This window comes from Protopterus annectens, chromosome 1.part0 (genome assembly GCF_019279795.1).
Source record: "Protopterus annectens isolate FY-2018-M chromosome 1.part0, PAN1.0, whole genome shotgun sequence".
Taxonomy (NCBI): domain Eukaryota; kingdom Metazoa; phylum Chordata; order Ceratodontiformes; family Protopteridae; genus Protopterus; species Protopterus annectens.
The window spans coordinates 1631926115-1631951203 of NC_056725.1; the positions used below are offsets into that span (position 1 = coordinate 1631926115).

At 40.6% G+C, this 25089-nt stretch overlaps 1 protein-coding gene across 3 annotated transcripts in view; it reads left to right on the top strand.

Moving 5' to 3' along the window:
• CCDC134 (coiled-coil domain containing 134) overlaps positions 1–25089 on the top strand; it is a 1075626-nt gene that overhangs the window by 503857 nt on the left and 546680 nt on the right. For all 3 annotated transcript variants that reach the window (XM_044068206.1, XM_044068214.1, XM_044068222.1), the window contains one exon: positions 4210–4331. In XM_044068206.1, the coding sequence (XP_043924141.1) occupies positions 4210–4331 (122 nt within the window). The remainder of the gene's footprint in view (positions 1–4209; positions 4332–25089) is intronic.

Below are 25089 nucleotides of genomic sequence, written 5' to 3' on the forward strand. Positions count from 1 at the left end.
TAGTGTACTTGAGATAATTGGGCAACACAAGCCAGTTTAATGTTTTCAAAGTAGGGCAGTGATGACTTTTATATGGCATAATGGTTGCAAATGTCGCTACCTTGTTTATAACAAACTTTTGTGATAAGGGAGATTTGTATGTTGGTAAGAATTGGTGAGGCATACGGTAGAAAGGGTAGATGGTATATATTTGCCGGTGTGACTCTGGAGGACTTGGTGAGGAATGTTTTGGATATGTAGAGCATACTGAGTGCATGGGTTTTTTTTAATATACAATTTTGTATATAAAGACCAAATTTCAGTTGATTGTGAGGCTTAGTAACTTGATGCAAGATACAACTTCTGTATGTTTGTGTCTGAGAGAAGTTATTTTGAAAGGTGTTCGAGATATTAGGAGAAATAGTAATAACTTGATTTTATTGGGATTTAGGAAGAATTAGTTTTCAGAGTCAGTATTCATTGGAGGTTGAAGACATTTTGAGTAATGGAGTGTAAATGGGGAAGAGTGTTTGAGAAGACAAGGTTGGAGCCATTGGTGTATTGGATAAGGGAAGCCTGTTGGGAGGAAGTATGTAAATTGTTAATGAATATGTTAAAGAAAGAGGTCCAAGGATAAAGCTATGGAGCACATCGGAATTAACTGGAAGGAAAGAGAAGTATGTAGAGAGTCATTTAAGAGAAGTATGTAGAGAGTCATTTTACAAATTTGCAGATGAAAAAGTTAGCAATCAGACCAACTGAGTGTTGTATTAGACAGATCAAGTACAGACATTTTAGAGTAATTATGTAGTGAGATACTGTGTCAAAGGCTTGGAGAGATTTACATGGAAGAGACCAAATTATTATTATCTCTTGCTTTGATAATGTTATTTGAGAAGGCAACCATGGCAATTTTGGTGCTGTGGTTTGGGGAAAACCATGTTGGGCAGGGGTTAGATTTTCTTGAAGAAAGTATTGTAAGATTTCCTGATAGAGTTTTAGAGAGGGGGGATAAGATAGCCATAGGCCTGAATTGTATTTCAGAAGAGTTGCCACCTTTGTGAAGAGGAATAATGTAGAATTTTTTCTAGACACATAGGGCATGTGATTCTTGAACAGATCTCTTGATCAAGATAAGACTGGATAAGCAGTGAAACAAAGACTGTAAATAAAGTGAAGTGTCACAGTTAATGGATGTGTCTTGCTCTTGTTCTGTGCACCAAAATTCTAATCTTAAGTTAGCTGAATAAAGTGAGATCTGCAAGTTCATTCACTGGAATATTGCTCTTAACTAAGGTTGTACAGGTATGTTTTGAGCCCTTTTATAAACTGTAAATGGTCAGTTTTCTTTTCGAAGGGCAGAGAAATTTGTTTGAATAGAGTGATACTTCAAATTATCATAATAAATAATCTGAGCTGGAAGGAGTTCAACATTAATTTCATATATAAACATTAAATAAGGAACCTGCCCTAATGTCTTTTTTTCTACAGAAGTTTTAGGCATTTTAGCCTGCAGAAGTGGAATACAGGAATAAAACCCTGGTTACATTCCAGGCAACCTGAGGTCAAGTAACATCTGTGGCATTTCTTGATGCAGGCAGAGACGATGAGTTTGCCCATCATTGATGGTGGGGTGGGGCGGGGTGGGGTGACTGGGTTGCACACTTGAAGCACACACAACTGGCTTGACTTCCGTGGTGGAGACCAGGGAAACAACCATGTAGCTAATACCAGTGGTAATGTTGACCAAACAACAAGGCTTTCAGGAGCTGATACATTGTCATAAAATAAATATGACTACTTTCAAAGGTTAACATATTCTCTAAAAGACCAGCCACAATGAAAAGTTTAAATAAATTTAATAATAAGTAATAAAACAACATGAAAATAGCAAATATATCTTTACAATAAACACCAGAATTTCAGGTCACAGAAGTATTAAACATAACACAGATGGAAAGGATCACACAGATGCAGAAAAACAATACTGAACTAATCTCACTATATTTTTCTGACTGATCTAAAGAATTACTTTACTAGAGCAAGGCAAGATTATGTGGATGAGTGGTCCTCCTTTGTCAGGTTTCACAAACAGACTACTGAGAGTTGAGTGACATCTTTCACTAATATCTAAGTATCATTTCAGTGCTGGCTATGGAATGACATCACATCTGGTCATCTGACTCTGGTTCCGACACTACCCCCTTTACTAGAAACTTGAGCCAGGATCTTGTACATATGTGTCATAATACTCACACATAGAGCTTTGCTAAGGTGTGTTGCAGCATATGGAAGCTGTAAAACAATTTAACACTTCCAGTCTTCCTACAGAGCTACCAAGTCAGGCTTCTCACAGACATTTTGTCTCTGACTGCAGTCAGAATTCTGAGATACAATCTTTATGGCCTAAACCAGGTGATTTAATTTAAGACCATTTTTCAAATTTATCTGAACTGAGGCCGTGATTAACCTCTTCTCTTCCAGTATCCTCTGTTACAATATATTCATTTCAGCAGTTACAGTACAGTCTGACCTACAGGTGTATTTCTTTTCTGTCCAGCAGGACCCATTGTTGGTACATTTTTAACACAAGCAGCTTTACAAGTACATTTTCCATCATAAGCATCTGTACAAATCAGTTTAATACACAAATGACATAATTGTTTACAAAACTTCAGTTAACTATGTTGACATGTTACACATCCACTGCCTTACTTCTTCTGGTTTAGCTGGCAGTACCTCACATTATCACCTCTTTCTCCTCTTTGAAGACTTGGCTAGTTTTTCCAGTGACCCTGGAGAAATGTGGCTTGATAGAAATGAGCCTGTCTAGGAACAACCTGTGGATGAGTGGGGCAGTTCTGCTGACTTCATCCCCTTAAAAATGTGAGGATGGTGTAGCACTGACACCCAGTGCACTCTATACCCATGGATTGTTTCTATGCATGTACAGAGCTTAAGGTGTACAAAAGGAAGAATTCTTAACTCTAATGGCCCCACTTCCGATGGCTTCCACAATTGTGGATCATTGGCAAGGGCTTCAGAGGGTTCACAATTGAAAGTCAGTAAGGAGCAAAAAGTGGGAAACAATTTTTAGCTATTTTCAATCCTAGTTTTTTGGTGTGAGGCTCAGTGTAATTGTTTTATGAAATATTAGAGAAGTAATTTGTAGTTTATTGAATAGAATGTTCCTACATTATACATATGGCAGGTATGCTTATGTTTTTGTCAAGACATGATCCTAATGTTTTGACAGAAACAGTTATTTTATCATTTTACTGTTTTAAAAGAGAGAGCACTGTAATAGTTTCTATAACAACATGCTTTTGTCACACAGCCTGTCATTTTTACATTGCCAGCATTGCTATTGAACACGCTTCAGTGCTTTTAAAGTTTGTGCAGCAGCCAAAAGGAGATGATGCAGGAATCTGTACTTAGTAATACAGAGGAAACAAATCAGTCATTACGAACAAGGAAGATTAGATGGTCATACTGATTGGGGGGGGGGGGCTTACTGTTGCTAATACAATTTCTTCAGCATGCCAAGATTATGGGCGTCTAGAAAAACAGAAAAATCGTTTTGCTTTAGCCTCAAGAAAAGAAAAAATGAAATAGTCGTATCTGATTGTTCTCTGAGGTTATTCTACACAAATTTTGTTTGCAGGTGTATGTACATAAGCAAAGCAGAGTATATTATCTCCAAAAATGTTGGTAACTGATTAGTTTTACTGAAGCTTGGACATGCTGTTCCATCATAACTTAAAAGAGCTTTGGATTTTCAGAAGATCCCAGTTCCTATTTTTTCTGTTGCAAAACTGCCATTGTATATTTATGCCATGGCAGTGTCTATGGGCAGTAGTTCTGTTTTGCTGGTTAAAGAGAATGTAATTCTCAAAGTGCACTACCTCTGACTTGGACTGAGAGCAGCAAACTAAACTTTGAGCCCCAGTGACAATTCTTGGGCTTCCAACTTGTAGCAGTCTGTAAGCCCAGAATTAAGATAACCGGCTGCATTGCTTAAACATCTGCTGTTATTTTAGTAAAGTAATTTTATGGTTCCTCCTTTATATTTTTAAAATAACCATATATAGTAACAAGAATGCATAATACAAGCAGACACTGGTTGCTTTGTTTTTGCACTTTTTGTTTAGTATGCAATTTTCAGGGAGAAAAGGATTGGGTGATAAAAATGGTTTTGATTTTATTTTCCTTGACACATATCTGTGCTAGATAAAAAGTTGTTTGAGACTAAACGTAAGGATCAAATGAATGCTTTGAGAAACCTAATCGAGCTTAATGATGTCAACCAGCAATACAAAATTATTGATATCATGTTGAAGGGCCTTTTTAAGGTAAGAGATACTACTGAATTCAGATGTGTGCATGTTTACATGAAAGTTTTGCTTTATTGACTTGTATAAGCTGAACAGCCTTGCCTGTATTTGCTAATTGATACAGGCTTGAAGTAAGCATCTTTGTAGATGCATATTTGTCCCAGAAGGATGCAGTCTGACTACTGCTTGAAATTTCTTTGCTGTTTTATTGAAGTGTTATTGTTATTTTTCTGAGCTAATTGAAGCCTTTGAGATTTGCTTGCTTCGTAACATCCTGTCACTAACAGTCCCAGTGCAGATGTCTGTCCCCTTTTTAGTGAAATTGTTTGGAGTTTAATTTGTTCATCCCAGAGGGCCTACATCATCCTTCTTAGTAGTGTTTCTGAAACCCAACTCTAACTTTTCTTATTAAATAAAAACTCTCTTTTACAAACACTTCTACAGTCTGTCTGTCTGTAGCAAGACTTTTTATTTTTTTAATGTTTAACTCTCCCTTCTTATATTCCTAACTAACTTGCAAGTTTTATTTTTTTTACTGAAGTAAAGTGTCTTTCTTAATATAACTGAATTGCAGCATCCGCTCTCAGACTGAGATTAAAATTTCATTCATTACTGATAAGTATCTCCTGTTTCATTTGTGTAGTCTCACCCATACCATGTACCAACAAATAGGAATATATACTACTGTGGACTCTCCTTAATGGGTCTTATGATTGGGGTTGTCATCTCCACCAGTCAGCCTTTATTATCTTTTTTCCATAAATCCCTGGACGTGTTGATGGATGTGTGCTTGTGGTGATGCATACAGTGATGTTTCTATCAACTATGTAAGTGTGCTTGTCCCTGGGCTTGCTTGTTCTTTTTTACCATTTCCACAGTTTGAATCTCAGTCCTTGTATTGCCAGTACAAAGTACCTGCATTCTCATGCAGTTTGGATTTTTTTCTGATTACATTTCCAAATTTGATAAGAGTGGCAGAAGGATGCTCCTTGAGGGGATCGGTGGGAGTGTCACTTTCCGCATTCGACAGGTAGGTGAATTATAGTTTTACTTGAGATGTTACTTGGTGGACTGTCTGGTGCTTACATCTCTTAGAGCTAGAGATGCAGCTCTTAAATATTATAGAGACAGAGATCATCCCAGAGAAGTAGGCTTTTGAGTTTGCTCTGGTCATCTGTTTTCTACAACGTAACTAAAATCCACAGAAGGGTGCACCCAGACTCCCATCCTATACGAGTGTGCCCAGAGATTTTAACACCATGTTTCCCCTGCCTATTCGGCTTGATTCTGTGTTTATCCAGTTTGATTCCAGAAAGGCCCTTGGAGTCTCTTGGTAGCTGATCTGTGATATCTGCTGCTGAAGCTTCCTATTCTAGAATGTCTCGTAGCCCATCTGAAATGTTTGGCATTTTACTGATGGAGGAGCCAACCCATCTGAAATGTTTGGCTTTGTACTGATGGAGGAGCCACAGAGCGAGTCCACACCAGAGTCCATGTCTCAAACACAAGAGATCAGGCACATGTTCAGGTCTTCTTGGGATCTAACGATGTGAGTGTAGAGCTTCATCACTAAGGATCGATGTTGAATACTAGCCCTTGGTCTGGTTTCCTCATATGTGGATCAAACCCATTCAGACTCCCTACATGTCCTGATTGTGTATTCATAGTAGTCTTGGAACAGTTGAGACCCTAAAGCCAGTGGACGTCTGTCACCCTCCTTGCTTGGCTCCACAAGGGAACGATTTGAGAAGGATGAAGTTTCAGGTTCTGTCACCTCATGTTGCATGAAGTCTCCATCAAGAATGTTATTTGGTACAAAATCATGTTTGTTTGTTCCTAGGCTCAGGCTGGTTTTAGGGTGAGTCATTAACAGTTTGTCTTGTTCTTTTGTCTGCAGTCAGCCTTTGTTAATGTTGTCATTGAAGCTTGGAGGCATCCTCATTGTGCTGCTTTCCCAAGAGGGCTAAAGCCTTGTATCGCTCTCCTGCAGATTGAAGTCAAACCTTCTAACAACACCCCAAGGTACAGTGGGCATTCAGAGTTTAATGAGGCTGCACTCCTTCCAACTTAACTGGTAGACAGGATGATGCCAGAGATTGGCAGGATAGACAAGAAGGTATATTTCTTTGTCATGTTGGAACCTTAGGGCCTTAGCTGTATGTTTTACCTGTCCATATCCCAGGCACACTTGGTAGAGGAAGCTTTGGCAGCTGTGTGATTCTCGGAGTCTGGGATCAGTGCGGATCTCACCTTCACCATGGAGATTCCCATTCTAGTGCAGCCCTACCATGTCAAGTATTTATTACCTGTGGTGGATACCTTAGTGAGGGCAGCAGGCATGGCCATAGGTCTGCGTCATATGGTCTGCCTGCATTCATCTCTTCCTTGGAGTTTGACCTTCGTAGTCTTCTGCTAACATCTCTGCCTGTGGTAGAAGTGAGCTGTTTGGGCAAGGGTTCTTGTCCATGCTTGATACCCTTCTTGGCATCAGGCAGGTTCCTCCCTGTCAGGGTGTTTTTTCCTTTTAATTTATTGTTCTTCTAGAAGGAAGAAGAGAATGCACAGCCATATTGAATTCAAGGCTCAGTTTTGCTGACTTGGCTGCATTAGGTCAATGTCAGTGACAGCTTGCTGGATGTTGCATTTAGTCCAGCATCAAAAAGATAAGCTGGCCTTGTGATTTTGGCAGTGCCAGTCGTGATGATGTTGGATAGGTTGCATTGACATCAGTCAGTATGGCAGTTTTATTGGCATTCTTAATGACTGCTAATAAAACTGCTTTGCAGATTCGGAATAACACAAAGTCCTCCTCCACCATGGTTACTTTACAAGTGGTTAAGTGCTAACTGTTCAGATGCTGTTATTCTGAGTCCATGTCCTGATACTGTTTTCCCAGACTTTGTTTTTCTGACTGCAGCAGTTACACTGCAGGATCATAGTTCATGCTCCTAGTGTGTTCTGCTTTTTCATGTGTTTTTTTTTCTTCCACTGTTGTGCGAGTTTGGAATTAGTACACTTAAGTAGGTTGAATTTGCAGAACATGGGCTATAGTCAGGTCTCTCTCTGTCTACTTTGATTTGATGTAAAGAAAAAATAAAGTAGATGTTTGAAGTTGGGAGTCCTACATTTGTCTATCCTGAATATATACCACTAGTTATGGTGTTAGAGCATTGGGTTAGTCTAAAATGAACATTCTGAAAGTTTTGTCCTGAAACATTTGTAACTGTGAAAGGTTATAACCTTGTTTAATTTGGTGAATGTTTCTTCAAAATGTTTACCTAGGTTCATGATTTTTGTACCATATTTGCGGTGGTGGTGCTGCGGTAGCTTTGTCACCTCACAGCAAGATATTGTGCCATTCGATTCTCAGCTAGAGCGTCTTCTGTGTGGAGACATGCGTGAATGGGCGTACCTTCATTGAAGGTTGTGCGTCAGGGCTGGCAAACTCGGCACGTAAATAAAAAATCTACTGCCAATCATTTGCGGACCGGAGTTCCGCTGTGGCGACCCCTAACCGGGAAAAGCCGAAAGACACAAATTTACAGAATGCTCTTTATGCATTATTAGCAGATGCATTGTTCTTACGCAGGCTATTCCAAAAGATGATTTTTGAATAGGAACATCATCTCGTATAGTGTCTATGAAATCCCATTATATAACTGAGTTGTGCATTGATAGTTCAGACACCATAATTTAGACCTATAAGATTAATATTTTGTAACTTTTTATCTTCATTTAGCTACTTATTTTTGAGATAATTTAAAATGTGCAATAAAAAAGCAAATAATATGATTAAAACAAAAGTTAAAATGTTCTGAATAGAAAAAAATTGTGTAAATAAATAGTAGTTGTGTCTTTCGGCTAGGGGTCGCTACAGCGGAACTCCGGTCCACAAATGTTTGGTGGTGGATTTTTACATGCCGAGTTACCAGCCCTGACACACAACCGTCAACGAAGGCATGCCCATTCACACATGCCTCCACACAGAAGACGCTCTAGCTGAGAATCGAACAGGACAACGTCTTGCTGTGAGGCGACAATGCTACCGCAGCACCACTACCGTGGAAATAAATAGTACAGATTCATAATTAATATATATATGCTAACATAATGACTCAGTGGATTTAGATACACTGTCCTGTATAAATGATACATGATGAACCTTGAGAATGAGGCTTCAGTCTTATATTACTGCATCTTTAAAGGTAGTTGATTTCATAGGAACAGTGCAAGGTAGGCAAAAAGAGTGCCTAACAAAGTTTGAACAGGGTCCTTAAAGGAGATCTGCACCCACAGACTCAAAACATGTTTATTTCACCATGGTTTGGTGTTTCCTACATTTTAACAGCACTCTGGGACTATTTATAGGTTTTTAAATATTTTTATATGTAATTTCTGAGTCTGACCACGTGGGGTCTGGCATCTTGAAATAATTCTGATTGTTTAGTCTGCCTCTAGGTTTTCCCACAATGCAGTGATTGTCTGTAAAAAGTTACATCATGCAGGCCTCTCTCTTCCTAAAGCTCCTGTCACTGCATGGACTTTACATGCATACACTGCTATCATTCTGTCAGTTTTAAGTAACATTTCATGCCGTTCAATGACTACTTAAAACACAAACAGTGCAAATGCCACAGAACAGACTTTCAAAGTACTTTTTACTGCTTCTTCTTTTTAGAATGGGTAAACTGCAGTTTTATTTTTTGTGAAGCCCGAATTGTATTACTGTGACTCATCTCCCATCCCCCTTCACACTTAACTTCCTTAGTTGTCAAAGTGCTAAGGGTAATTTGAGCTTTTACCTGCTGTGATTGACAGCTCACAACAGGAGACTTGACATATACTGTTTCCTTGTTCTCGCCTTTACTTTCTTTATAGGTAGGGAAAGGACCAGGGAGCTGACACATCACAGCATGAGTTTTTTTTAGGATGGTCATGGTAATGTCAATTTGGGGAGGGAATTGGCCAGAAAATTACCGGTATTCAGTGGCCTTGATGACATCAATGAATTGGAGACTTTTCCAGGGCAGGTTATAAGTTTTTTGAAAGTGAAACTACCAGAGTACAGTAAGGTATTGTTCTAGTGGGGAGAAACAGTCAATTTAAAATATTTTAAATGCTGTGTTGTCGTTTATTCATAGCAGGGACAATAAATAGGAAGAAAAAGGACAGAGAAGTTGAGCATTTAATAATAGAATCTGATTGTTGTACTTGAAACTGTGAACGGCACTTCCCCTGATGATTTGAGCCATGTGGACAGGCTATAGTTCCTGTAAGTAGACATGACCTAAACCAGATAAAGCAAGAGCGATAAGAACTAGGATCTTAAAAAACATATTCTCTTGCTACAAACAGTATCCATTGTGGGTCCCACATGTCAAGGGTAATAAATCCTAGCAGGAAAATAAGCCTTAGATAAAATGCAATACAGCACTCCATGTGGGAAGACACTTGTTCATGTATTACTGTGGCAAAGTCCAAGTATTGAATGAAATGCTTAAGCCAGGAAGTATTCTTTAGATACAAATCTGATGGTTTAACAACTCCTGGCATGACAGCTGGTCCTTTAGTGTCAACAGTTATCAGTCATAACACCCAAATAATGCAAGAAGAGCACAAAGTCCAGCCAGCTGTGACAAAGAAAGATAAGAGCAGTTGGGGGGGGGGTTGAAAGTTTAAAACCATATCCTGTAAAGTAGTAAATGTAGAGCAAGTAACTTGCTTGCCAACAAGCTTAGAGCAGCTAGATGGGCATCAAGTGGCAATAACTGTAGATTTAGTAGAATTCAGTATTGAATAGACATTAAAGTTAGTAGACTGTAGTACTGTTTAGCATAATCTGCCCCAGTAAAGCACCCTTGTTAGTCTGCACCAACAGAGCACCCTTAACAGCTTTCTAACCCCAGTATACCACCCCATTGTAACTCACCAAACAAAGGACTGGGCAGCATGGATATGCATTTTTTAACTTCTTTGTAGCCATCTTCATGGATATGGGCATCTTGAGACAATGTAGCAATAACCATCTTTATCAATAACCACTTAATCCATTAAGATATAGACACAGTATGAGTGAGCTGTACTTACATAATGATACAGGAGTCTAAACTCTTGCATACAAGCATACATCACACTGTTGAAACTACTCACACAACACCCACGTCACATAGCACACAGCACACACATTGACTAACATATGCTGAGGCACCTAAAAGCAGTCTTCCTAAACAGCAAATATCACCTAGACCGCCTTTTAGGAAATGTGTGCCTCAGCAAGCCCAAAGGTACTCCACACATACAGTCACTCTCAGTGGAGCCTCAGATACTAAGCCCCTGAGACAAGCAAACACACTTCCCAGGACTCTCGTCATAGGGAATTCCATTGTAAGACATACTGATCCCCCTCTAACCAGGCTGAACAAGGAAGAGACAACAGTTATTTGCTTATCTGAAGCTAGCATCTGCCAAATCATGCACGTATTGAAGTTGTTAAAACCAAGGTACCAGTATGATTTCATCACAGTCTGTGTAGGTGCAAATAACTTGAGACACACCTCCCTGGACTATATGAAGAGAGACATTATAGAGCTCTCAGACTATGCATCACAGGTTGGTATGAGCCTGAGATTGAGCAACTTACCATCACCAAGGCTGATGCCACAATATGAGCAAAAGAAGATTGATTTGAACAATTGGCAGTCTTTCTGGTGTCATTCTAAGGGGATCCAGTATTTGTCAGCGTGGGAGGACATTGTTAACAGGCCATATTGCTTTGCCAAGGATGTTCTGCACCTGTCCCCTGTAGGCTTTCATTACTAGCTAGAACTTTATCTACCCCATGGTGCCTTTTTAGGTAATGACAACTTGACAAACTTTCCAACATAGCAAAATCAACTCAGCTGAACTTCAGGGTGTTACTGCTCATTGCCAAGAGCCTAAATAAAAAAAAATACATTCTCTCCAAACCTTCCTCACTCATCTGTGCAGTTACCAATACATGATTTAAAGTGTCAGAGAGTACCCAGGTAGTGTAAGATTGTAGTTCCTGTCACATTTTTAGACCAGTATCTGCACAGACAAGGGCTGAAGATGACTCAATGTACATCAATAACAAGCATATTTCTAGGTCAAACAGGATGATTATCTGGTCCTTCACATGCAGATCACCATAGACAAAATCCAGTACCATATCCTACCCAGTTATAGGTCACCCTCCATGTCCCAATAAGCTGACAGTGTGTACTTGGCCATATTGGAGACACTTACTATCCAACCTAACAGTCTCCTCATGGGAGACTTTAATTACCCCTCTATAGACTGGGAATCCTATGTGTTCTCAAATCTAGTAGCAGAGAGATTCCTGGACTTTATAAATAAAACCACTCTCTGCCAAATTTTGTATATGCCTACTAGAGGCTCCAACATACTGGACCATGTACTTACAAATATGGGAAGACACTGACCCCATACCCCCCCATGTCTCATCTTCCCTAGTAAGGTCCTACCATAAAGTTGTCTCCTTTGAAATCAAAATAAACTCAGTAACCCCAGTAAAACCAGTAAAGGTTAGGACATATTCCAAGGCAGACTACCTTTATTAAGTGGTTTGTCAAAAATCAATGCTCCTTCAAACCTCGAGAGCGTAGCAGCCTATGCTGAATTGCTCTCACAAACTCTGTGCAACCTTGTCCGTGACTCCATAGAGGCTGCTTGTACCTACCAGAAGTAAGATCAGAACTAACCCCAGAAAAATACTATCCTGGTGACATACGAACTTAAACAGTATACACAACAAAAGGAAAAGAAAATATCGGGAAGGGTAATTCCTATAAAGATAAAAACTCTTTCATCAAACTAAGTAGGCAACTAAGAGGGCTAATTAGTTCAAACAAAGCCAACGTTGAGGTTAAGGTAGCCTCCTAGCTGAAAGAGAACCACAAGGCCTTCTTCAGCTATGTCAGAAACATCAAGGGCAGCATCTAGCAATGTTGAACTGGTGGTTAATGGTGCCACATTCACTGAGCCTGGCAATATAGCAAACCTGTTAGCGGACAGATGAACTTACAACTTTACCCCCCTGTATCACTCCCAACCATCCCCCAAGAGATACCCTCAAACATAACCCCTACAACTGTAACTAGGGAGAATGTACTGGCTGCACTTGCTAAAGCAAAGAACACAACCTCAGTGGGCCCCGAGAACATCCTGAGATGCCAGCTGAACAGTTTAAAATACATCTTAGCAAGACCCCTGGAGTCACTCTAACTGTAGTCTTAAAACAGGCTTTGTGCCATGGGAATGGAGGACTGTGACGGTCATACAACAGACTACAGACCCATTAGTCTGTCTAGTCTTATTTACAAAGCCATGGAAAGAATTATCATAGAACTTATCAACAAGGACATAAGAGACCTGCAACACTGGATCCATCCCAGTTGGGCTTTGTCAAAGGAAGATCATGCTTAGTGAACTTGGTGGATTTCTTTGAAATGGTCAATAAGGCAATGGATGAGTGGATGGAGGTGCATACATCCTACCTAGATTAGGATACAGCATTTGATACAATACTGCACTTGGGGATTGAAAAGTAAAGTTACAGAACTAAGCATAAACCCCTTTATAACATGCTAGCTGGCTCATAGATAGGAACCAAGAGGTTAGGATTAATGAGGCTACAAATACAAAGAGGTTGGTCACCTGTAAAGTTCCTCAGGGCACTGTGTTCGCCAGAGTTTGTATCCGTGTCTAAATCCGTGCTGGCCCTGCTCCCATTTGGCATCTACTTCTCTGAGGTTGAACCCATTGTCAAAGATCTTATTTTGACCAAGTTTGCAAATGATTGCAAACTGGAAGCAGTCATTGAATCTCCCCAAGATGAGAACACCCTTCAGTAAGTTCTAACACAGACAAATGGATGGTGGCAAAGCCATGGCTTAAAACTCAGTACCAAGAAATGCATTATATAGTACCTTTTGGGAAGTCAGTCACCCTGGGTAACAACTTCTTCAGTAAAACACCCCTAAAAGTTGATTCACTAGTCAGGGATCTGGAAACTTATGTAGACAGTAACCTAGCCTTTGACAAACTTGTGTCCAAGGTAGTAAGAAAATCTTTCTGTGTGAATGGTGTCTAGGTCCAGGCAGGTCATCGTACCACTGTACTTGGCCCTCATCAGACCCATCATAGAGTATAATGCCCCCTTTCATATGTATCTGACCAGACACATGCAGCAACTGGAACGTCCTGAAAGGTTCCTTACAAAGGAAAAAAGAGAGTAAACATAATGCCATATGCTGATTGCCTCAAGACCCTGTCTCTTTACTTGGTATCATACAGACTTCTGAGAAGTGATCTTTGTCTGACATACAAACAGCATCTCTGGGCCCTGTTTTAATGAACCTTTTGCAAATCCACAAAACAAACAGCATCAGAACTATTATAGCAAAAAACCTAAATTTTGCTTGCCACATAAATAGGACATGTTGGAGAGACAGATATGTTTCTCAGAGAATTCCCATTTTCTGGGGCAGGTTCACCATCCATGTAAAGCAGAGTTCCTCCCTAACTCTGTTTAAGATCAATTTGGACCAATGGGTGGGTAATCAGAATTTCACTCCTGGTCTGATGCCTGTGTCTCTGATGGACAGAGGCAGTCAGTAAATCATCCCCTATATAAGTCAAATGTGTGGGTCATATTTGGGTTGCACAGCTAGGCTTATAAGGGCCCTAGTTGTCGTTAGCCTAGTATATACCTATGAACCTGCAGAGTGGCATGCATCAACATTATCTTAAATTTTAGTTGGGTTGAGGTTAAGGCAGCTTCATTTCTTTTATTTATATATGTATTTGCATTTGTTAACTGGCTAAGTGCTCTGTTCTTTGGACTTTTCTGGCATGAGTAGAGCCACATTGGCAAGAGGCTGTCATCAAAAATACTTAGAAAGATAGTCATGGGAAAAGAAACACACAGTATTAAAACAGACCGGGATCTGTCATACAGTATTGCAAATAAACTAAAAATATCAGCACAGGCAGAAAAACTTAGAAGATATGCAGATAAATATAAAGGAGAAGTACAAAATAAGCAATTCATTGGAAAAGGTTTTATAGTAAACATGGAAACAAGGCAAAAGGAATAGAAACACCATCAAAAAAGAAAAAAAAATAGACACATTTTGGAGAAATGCTTATGAAGACCCTCTGGAACATAATAAAGATGCCTAATGCTGAAGTTGAAAGAAACCGCAAGGAGTTCTAATGTAGATGATAAGAAATGGGATGAAGTAATGGCCAGAGAAATTAAAACAAAGGTAAGAAAACTCTCGGTTGGAAAACTCCAGGTCAAAATGCAGTACCTAACTTTTGGCTAAAAGTGTTCGCATCTTTACACAAAGATGTGTGGCTTTGTAGCTCAGTAGTTAGAGAACTAGTCTTGTAAACCAGGAGTTGTGAGTTCAAATCTTATCAAGGCTTTTGCTTGTGCTTCTAATGTGGAGCTAGTCTTACATTGTATGGAATCCAGCTAGCATATCTGGACAGGTATAGTGTTCAAATATGACCTCAGTCAACTGGTGTTTGTGGAGATTTGGTGGTATATTGCAGTCATTGCATTAGTTTCACATTGTAGCTCAAGGGTTAGAACACTGGTCTTGTAATTCAGAGGTCATGAGTTCAAATCTCATCGAGACCTCTGACTGTGCTTTAAGGGGCTGGGGTTGGCATAATGGTTAAGGTGTTAACCTTATAGACACATGATGCAGGGTTTGATTCTCAAATTAGATAATTGGCTAGATCTGCATTTCCTGAACTGACACCAACTTGGTTAGGAACAGGAAAAACAATACTCCTCCTTATGAGTGAACCTGCAAGCCATCCTAAACACTGTAGACCAATAACTTGATTTTCAGTGATATACAAACTATGTACTGGAACTGATACTGACAGAGTTTATAGTCATTTAGAAAAAAACCTCAGTTATAGAATGCGAGAGTAACAAACGAAAGTTATATAAAAAAAGGATCAGTTGTTGCTAAATAAAACTGTAATAGAGAATTGTAAAAATGGGAAGAATCTAAGTATGGCTTGGATAGATTACAAAAAAGGCATTTGGCAGCATCCCACATTCATGGACAAAGAAAGAGACACTTATAAGATACATCTTGTATCGATGAATTAATTACATTTTAGCTACCATGAAACGGTGGCAAGCCACTTAGCAGTTATGACATAGGACAAATTATTATTACAGAGATAAAAATTCAAACAGGGATATTCAAGGGTAATTCTTTGTTACCTCTATATTTTTTGTCTCACCCATAACTCATTATGCTGTGTCAGAAATCTTAAAGACAATACTCAGCACTTTGCAGAGCTAGTTGTAAATGGCACAGCCTTCACTGACCAGGATGGCACAGTGAATCTACCGGCTGATAAATTTAACTCGAACTTCATCCCCAGTACCCCCAATAAAATCGCTTCTAGCATATCCTCCCAATTATCAACAGGGAACAGGTCCTGGCTGTGCTGGATAAGGCCAAAAACACTGTTTCAGTGGGCCCTGATAATATCCCTTGTTACCTCCTAAATAGCCTGAAACATGACGGAGCACGGCCACTTGTGGCATTCCTCACATACAGCCTCAAAACAGGTTACGTGACAGGTGACTGGAGGGCTACAATGGTTATCCCTCTTCATAAGGGTGGACTATCAGCTGACCCCAGGAACTACAGATCCATCAGTCTGACAACTCTTAATATGTAAATCCATGAAACAAATTATCATGGCAATGATCAACAAGGACATAGACAAACTAATACTCATTCCAGTTTGGCTTTAAGGGAAGGTCTTGCTTGTTCAACCTGGTAGACATCTTTGAGAGGGTCACTAAGGCTATGAATGGGAGCAAATTGTGTATACCGCCTACCTTTTCCTAGTCAAGGCATCCAGTACAGTACCCCACTCAGGTATTATTGTCAAACGCTCAGAACTTCACATAAATCCTTTACATAACCTGCTGAATTGCTTGCTGGCTGGCTCACAGAGAGGCCTGAAGAAGTCAGAATCAGTGAGACCTATAAATACTATGGAATCCATTCAAATGTATTTGAAAAATAAAAAAAAATTTTGAGGAAAAAATGATTCAGTGAGACCACCTCCACTAGGAGACTGGTCACCAGTGAAGTACCCCAGGGCTCCATGTTGGGCCCGCTCTACTTCTCGGAAGCCAAGACTAAAGTCAAAGGCCTCTGGCTCACCAAGTTTATAGATGACTGTAAATTGGGAGCTGTCATAGATCCCCTCCCTGACAGCAGCATCCTACAAAAGAGTCTGACACAAACAAATGACTGGTGCAAAAGCCACGGATTAAAACTGAATGTGAAGAACTGCATTATAGGGCCCTTTGAGAAATCGTCCACTGAAGCTATTTACTCAAATGATAAAACACCCTTGAGAATTGACCTAGTAGTTAGGGATCTGGGAACATATGGTGACAGTAATCTGGCCTTCGACCAACTCATAGCCAGGTAGTAAGAAAATCATTCTGTCGCCAAACTCATAAGCAAATGTATGGCTTCCTGGTCAAAGGGAGTTATAGTACCACTCTACATAGCCCTTATTAGTTCCATCATTTGGCATATTCCTAACCAGGCACTTGCAAAAGTTGGAACACACTCAAAGATTCCTCACCAGGAGAATCCAGGGTATGAAGACCCTGTCCTACACAGATCTCCTTATGGACCTATCTCTGTACTCACTCTCCTACAAGTTACTGAGAGAAGATCTATGCCGGTCATATAAGGCATCCTCAGATCCAGTTCTGATGGGTCTCTTGCACATCTGCAAAACAGACAGCACCAGAAACATTAGATCCAAGGAGCTGAACTTTGCCTGCAGTGTAAATAGAACATGCTGGAGAGACCAATATGTCTCTCAAAGGATCCTCGTACTATGAAATATGCTCCTCGTCCATTTGAAGCAGAAACCATCCCTGACCCTATTCAGACAAAGCTTGGATCACTGGATGAAGATAACAAATTTATCCTTGCCCTGGTCCCTGTGTCTCTGATGGACAGAAGTTCACAGGAAGTAAATAATTCCCCAAGTAACATACCCCCCACATAACCCTTAGTTACCTCTTTACTACCATACCCCACCCTATAGGCATCCATGGTACTCGGCAGACAAAACTGGGTTGGGTTGCACAGCTAAGCTTATAAAGACAATGGTGGTCTTTAGCCTAGTATGATCCCATGAACCTAACAAATTAGGCCATGATTATACTTTGGCTTCCAGAAAATAACCTTGTTTAAAGACTTTTCATCTACTTTTTGTTGATGACAAGCATAGATCTGATGTTATCAGTCTTTATTCATTCTTGATGGTTGGGTTTCGGTTCTGTCCTCGGAACCGACTCTGCCAATATAACAAGCTTGCACCAGCCAGAAACTCTAGAGCTAACGTTACCCATAGTGCCTCTCTTCCCTTCCCTTCGGATCTCGTTTGCTGCGTAGAGTTTCAAGACATGTCAGGCCTGCTCTCAAGCTAAGTGTTATTTTTTTTTTTACTATTTTTTGAGATTTTTGCTAATTCTCTTTCTTAAACTCCTTGTTATTCTTAGTGGCGTATATAGATATATAGTTTGCATTAGTGTCAGAGTGCTGTCTTTCTTTCCTTATTTTATATATATATATATATATATATATATATATATATATATATATATATATATATATATATATATATATATATATATATATATATCTATATATGTATATATATATATATATATATATATACACACACACACACACATATGTATGTATATATATATATATATATATATATATGTGTGTGTGTGTGTGTGTGTATATATATATATATATATATATATATATATATATATATATATATATATACACACACACACACACACACACACATATATATATATATATATATATATATATATATATATATATATATATGTATATGTATATGTATATATATATGTCCAAAGCCACAGAATAAGGGGGAGAGAATTCTGCATTCTTTGGACATACACAGACAGCTACGCTTCTATTTGAACAGAACCAAAGCTTTCAGAAAGACAGAGCAATTACTAGTGGCATATGCTGCAGCATCACAAGGAAAGGCTATCTCAAAGCAGACTAATTCAAAGTGGATAGGCCACTGCATTCGTTTCTGCTATTCACAACATGGCAAGCCAGTACCTAAGGGCATTAGGCCACATTCATCCAGAGCAGCAGCCACTTCAGCAGCCTTCTTTAGGGGAGTACCAACCAAAGACATTTTAGAGGCTGCTACTTGGAGTTCAGTGCACACCTTCACAAAGCTCTATCACTTACCACTCTACTCTAAATCCAGGGCAGGCTTTGCCACTGCAGTTCTGCAGGGCCTAATAGCCGCTCCTTATGCTATTTAGCTCCAGCCTCCCAAACTTAGCTGTGGGATTCAACCCAATTGTAATGACTGCAACAGTGAAACACGAAGAACATAGTACAGTTATGTACACTTACCATAAATGTAGATGTTCAAGTGTATTCACTGTTGAGTCCAGGTTACCCACCCGCCATCCCCTATTTCTTTGCTGGAACTTATCTGTACTTCTCTATTCTATAAAACCTATGTGGTGTATTTGCTTGTAGATGAAGGCAAAATATATACTTTGGTGCATGCATGTTTTATTGACATATTTTTAGCCTACCCTTTTGGGGGCACCTGACATCTGGGGCAAGAAAAACTGAAGAAAATGGCATTGGATGCATCTTTTATACCCCTGGAGCGCTGACGTTAGGGAAGAGGCGACAGCAACCAATGCCGGACCTAGACTTTGGAATTCAGGCCAACTGAGGGTAGCCTGCCATCAGGATAACCCAATTGTAATGACTGCAACAGTGAATACACTCGAACATCTACATTTATGGTAAGTGTACACAACTGTACTTTGTGTTTTAGATGTTTTGGGTTTTAGATGTTCTGGTCTCAATGCTATGAAATTAGATTTTATGGGTTTTAGATGTTTTGAAGGGGACCCATATATATATATATATATATATATATATATATATATATATATATATGTGTGTGTGTGTGTGTGTCCTGTGAATCACAGCTGTGTCAGTCTACACAGTCTACTACACTGGGGCAACGGGCATGGGAGCAGCAAGGTGCTCTCTCTTTGGAGTCCTCTTCAGACACCCCCCCCCCCCCGCTGAGCCACCCTATAAGATATCATGCAAGAGGAAGCATGTTGATTCATCAGAGGAATCTCTCACTGAAGATATGGATTACGACGAAGGGGAAGGGTCACCACGGTTGCCCACTGAAGATGTCTCTTTTGGAGACGTACTAGAGATCTTAAAACAGAGGGGTGAGTGGAAGCCCACCAACCCTTCCTCAGTGGAATCTGTATTCTTGCAGGCTTTCTGTGCTCGACCCTCTACTTCCTGGGTGACCCCACCTGCAGATGAGTTAGTCAAGCTCATTGTGCAGCGTGCTTGGAAGGCCCCTGACACTGTTGAGCCAATCCCCTGGAGACCTGACAACCCCCCGAGGATCATCCCCACTGGTCAATGGCTTTGGCAGTGCGGCGGCCACAAAAAAAGAACTCATAGAGGAGAGTCCCACTGTCCAGCCATCAAACCAAGAGTCTCGGACATTGGACAGATTAGGGAAGCTGGTTTATGCTTCAACGACCATTGCCTTACGGTCACTGAATTATTTGGCACATTTTACCGTCTTCAAAGGTACCTGATCACAGAACTCTCAGCAACCTTAGTAGGAGTATTGTCGGACAAAGTACGTGACAAGGTTGCCTCCCAGCTTGCCACCCTAGAATTCATCTCTAACTCATCCATGCAGTTGATTGCACATACAACCAAAGGGGTGGCCAGAGCAGCAGGTGCAGGCGTTGTCATGAGACATCATGCCTGGATGCGGTTGTGTGGCTTCGCGGGCCCCTTCAAGTCTTACTTTGTCAATGCTCCCATTGATGCTTCTTCTCTGTTTGGCCCAAAAGTTAAAGACACATTAGCCAGGTGTGAGAAGGATGGAAAGACCCTATCTGCTGTAGGCGTACGTTTTTCCATTCCTCAGCAATCCTATACCAGGAATCAGAAAAGTTCAGGAAGTCCCAAGGGCCTTTTTGTGACACACGTGGCAAATTCCCCCCCTCGAGGCAGAGGGGGGAACTCATGAGGAAGATGCCCCTCTCATGGCAGAGGGGCCCTGCATAACCAGGGCATCAGGGATTCCTTCTCTGGGCAGCCCTGTCAGTGCTTCTGAAAAGCGGCCCAATTGCTTGCTTCTGGAAGCAGTTGGGGGACGATTTTCTCTGCACCACTTAACCTGGCATTCAATAACAGCAGCTTCCTGGGTGCAGACGGTTACTACTAGAGGCTACCACATCCCCTTCAATCTTTACTCAAGGCCACAGGGGCAAATCCCCGATGTTCCACCCAGTCAGAGGGACGCAGCACAAGAAATTCTAAAGCTACTTGAAAAAAAAATCATCAAAACAGTCCCACCAGACCAAGTAGGATCCAGATTTTACTCAAGATTCTTTGTAGTTCCAAAAAAGACAGGGGACTGGAGGCCAGTCCTAGACCTCAGTGTTGTAAACAAGTTTGTTCAACAAACAAAATTCTGGATGGTCATGGTTCAGTCTATACATTCTTTTCTGAAGAAAGACTATTGGATGTGCTCAGTAGATCTTCAGGATGCGTGTTACCACATAAAAATAGACAAACGCTCCAAAAGATATCTCAACTTCTGGCTGGGAGCCAGTCATTACCAATTTCGAGCACTGCCCTTTGGTCTCACCACAGCCCCCAGAGTGTTCACCAAATGTATGGCAGTAGTAACAGCTCAATTGAGACTGCAAGGATTCCAGGTATTTCCATATTTAGATGATTGGCTCCTTACTGCCCCCACCAAACATCTACTGCTTCACACCTTACAGTACACCCTAAAACTGGCAGGGCTCTTGGGTATCTCAATAAACAAAGAGAAGTCAAAACTGGTATCCACTCAAATCTTAGAATTCATTGGAGCAATATTCAGCATGAGATCCTGTCTTGTCGCTTTACCTCATCACAGATTACAAAGACTAAGGTCTCGGCTCCAAGCGATACTCTCTCAAGACATAGCTCCAGCTTGCTTAGTCTTTCAACTGCTAGAGTCAGTGGCAGCGACAGTTCCCCTGGCGAGACTCCACATGAGGTTGCTTCAGTGGCCCCTAGCATCACAATGGTCTCCATTAACTCACCCCATGTCTCACCCAGTCCACATAACAAACCTTTGCAAGCAGGGTTTGAATTGGTGGATGAAGCTAGAAGAGGAGTTATGGAGTCGCCCCTTTTGAACCCCTCAACCCAAGGCCTAGTAATCACAGACGTATCCCTGATGGGGTGGAGGGTATATTGAGGGAAAGACAGTCCAAGGCACTTGGTCCCCCTTAGAGGCCAATTTGCATATCAGTGTCCTAGAACTGAGGGCAGTGCTTCTGGCGTTGCAAGCTTTCCAATCTGCTCTTCCATCGGGGACAATTGCTATCAATCAGATAACATGTCGGTCATCTGGTACATCAACAAACATGGAGGAACCAGATCCTACCTGTTATGTCGGGAAGCCATGAGAGTATGGCAGTGGGGGATAGCCTCCAACCGCTTTATGATAGCAATGCACATTTCCAGGAATTCAAACGTGATTGCAGATAAACTGAGCAGATGCATTCTCCTGCCTCACAAGTGGTCTCTCAATTCCATGGTAGTGACGAAAGTTTTTCGTCATTGGGTCAGCCTTCCTGCGATCTATTTGTATCTCCCATGAACCACAAATCCAGCAGCTACTTCACGCTAATCCATCCTCGGGGGAGTCCCCAAGGGATGCTCTTATACACAATTGGCCCCCGGGACTGCTTTATGCTTTTCTTCCTTTTCCCCTGATTCCTCAGCTTTTAAAGAAAGTGCAGTGGCTGAGAAGCAAAGTAATCCTCATTGCACCCTGTTGGCCCTGCCAAGTCTGGTCCCCCTTTCTGTGGCCTCACCTAGTTCACCACCAGTGGACTCTAATCCAACTCTGGGACTGTTGTCTCATCCACAAGGGCTGGTCCATCCCAACCTACCAAGTCTCAAGCTGACCGCTTGGCACCTTCATTTCTGGTAATTGCTAGGAAAAATAATCTATCTTCCCCAGTAGAAAAGATACTTCTGGCTTCCAATAAACCGTCCACCAGAAAAATTTGTCATAGTAAGTGGAACAGATTTGTAATCTGGTCTCAAAAAGGACTTGACTCCTTTTCAGCCCCGATTATAAGTGTTGGAATGTTTGTCATCTTTACTCCACTCTGGAGCCTCAGCTTCTACTGTTAAGAGTCCATTTAGCAGCTGTTTCAACTTTCCATAATGGCTTTGACGATTTTTCTTTAATATCTCACCGTCTCTGCAGATTCTTCTTAAAGGGAGTCATGCTTTTAAAACCACCCTTTAAAGAACCCATTGAACCTTGGAGTTTGACGTTAGTCTTACAAGCTTTGATTCACCAACCTTTTGAGCCAGCAGCCACCTGTGATATAAAATTTTTGTCTTGGAAGACCGTATTCTAGGTAGACATCACTTCAGCCAGGAGCATATCAGAATTACAGCCCTTGTGCATAAAGTGCCCATACATCATTTTTCACAAAGAGAGTATTTCTTTGGACATACTCCTCCTTTCTACCCAAAGTTATCTCAGATTCAAATATTAACCAATCCATTAACCTGCCAGTTTTCTTCCCAAACTTTTCAAATAAAGGAGAATATTGTTTGCATTTCTTGGATGTACATAGACAATTGCATATTGACTAAGGACTAAATGTTTTAGAATATCGGACCAATTGTTCCTGGCTTTTTCAGCTCCTAAATTAGGTAAGCCAGTTTCTAAAGTCACTTTGTCAAAATGGTTGAGAGACTGCATCACCTTTTTTTATTATCAGAATAAAATGAGCAGCTAAAGTCAAGTCTCCTTCCACCAGATCAGTTTCCACTTCAGCAGCCTTTCATTCAAGAGCCTCTGTGGATGACATTTGCGCAGAAGCTACTTGGGCTACCCCCATACCTTTATCACTCATTACAAATTGGATATGATCTCCAGGGGAAGAGCATCCTTTGGCTCTATGGTGCTCGGGATTATCCTTCCATAGGGCCTCCTGAGATAAGTAGCTAGGGACTCTGTCCCAACCATCAAGAATGAATGAAGATCGACAGCATCAGATAAAGAAGTTATGTTCTTACCATAACGTTCCATCTGTGTTGTCGATATTCATTCATTCTTGACATCCCACCCTCCTACCCCCTCCAAAGATTCCTGGAGGTACAGAACTAGCCCTGGTTATTCGATAGGGCAGTTGCTCGGACAAATCTTCCACTTTTGTATTTCTATGGGCAAACTCAATCTGAAGATAAGGGAAGAGAGGCAATATGGGTAACCTTGGCTTGATAGTTTCTGACTGGACCAAGCTTATTATATCGGCCAAGTCAGTTCCGAGGATGGAATTGAAACCCAACCATCCAGAATGAATGAAGATCCACAACACAGATGGAACGTTATGGTAAGAACATAACTTCTTTTTCATCAGATGAGGAAAGCAGAACTGCAAGTGGTTAAATCTATAAGTAACTGGTATCTAAATCATGGTCTGAAACTAAATGCCAAAAATGCGATATTGTGTTCTTTGGGAAGTCATCTACCCCAGGGAATTACCATACTGGTAGTACTACCCTAAGAGCTGACCCAGTTGTTTGTGATTTGGGAACTTATGTGGATAGTGATCTAACTTTTGACCAACATGTGTCAATTGTAAGAAAGTCCTTCTATATTGCACAGATTATAAACAAAGGGATTGTGTCTAGAGCTAGGGATATCATTGTCCACCTTTACTCAGCCCTCATTAAGCTAGTCATTGAGTATCGTGCCCCCTCAGGCATGCATCTGTCCCTACACATGTAACAACTGGAATGCTTACATAGATACCTTACTAAAAGGAAACAAGGCCTAAACAACATGTCTTACATGTACCAGCTCAAAGCTCTATCACTATACTCTGTATCCTGTAGACTACTAAGAGGTGACCTGTGTCTGGCATACGGGGCATCCTCCGACCCATTACTGACGGATTTATTGCACATCAGCAAGTCAAATGGCATCATAAATACTCGAGCTTGAGATCTAAACGTCTTCTGCAATATCAACAAAATGGTTTGGAGGGAGAGGTATATTCCTCTGAGGATACCTCTGCTGTGGAACAGACTTGCATTCAAATAAAACAAAATTCATCCTTGTCCATATTCAAGCATAACGTAGATATGTGGATGGGAAACAGAAAATTTACTCCAGAACTACCCTTGTAATACAGTTGGACAGATGCAGCTCCTAAATGCTTTATCACATGCATGGGTCCCCTCAAATTATCTATGATATGATCTCACTTTGTTTTGGGGGGTAATACATACTTATCGACCATGGAATGGGCAAGGTTAATTTATAACCAAATGGGATAGGTTATTTCAATCACAAAAAGGGAAACTGACTTTACTTAAAATGGCCTGCTAGGGCAGCTAGCTTAGTACTTACCTATGAACCTGTATTTGGGAATTGATGAATGATCGGCAATAAAACAGGAACAAATGCAAATAAAATTCAGTAAGGAATACTTTAGAAAACTAAAAGTAATACTGAAAACTACCTTGACATCTAGAAATAAAGTCCAATCTATAAA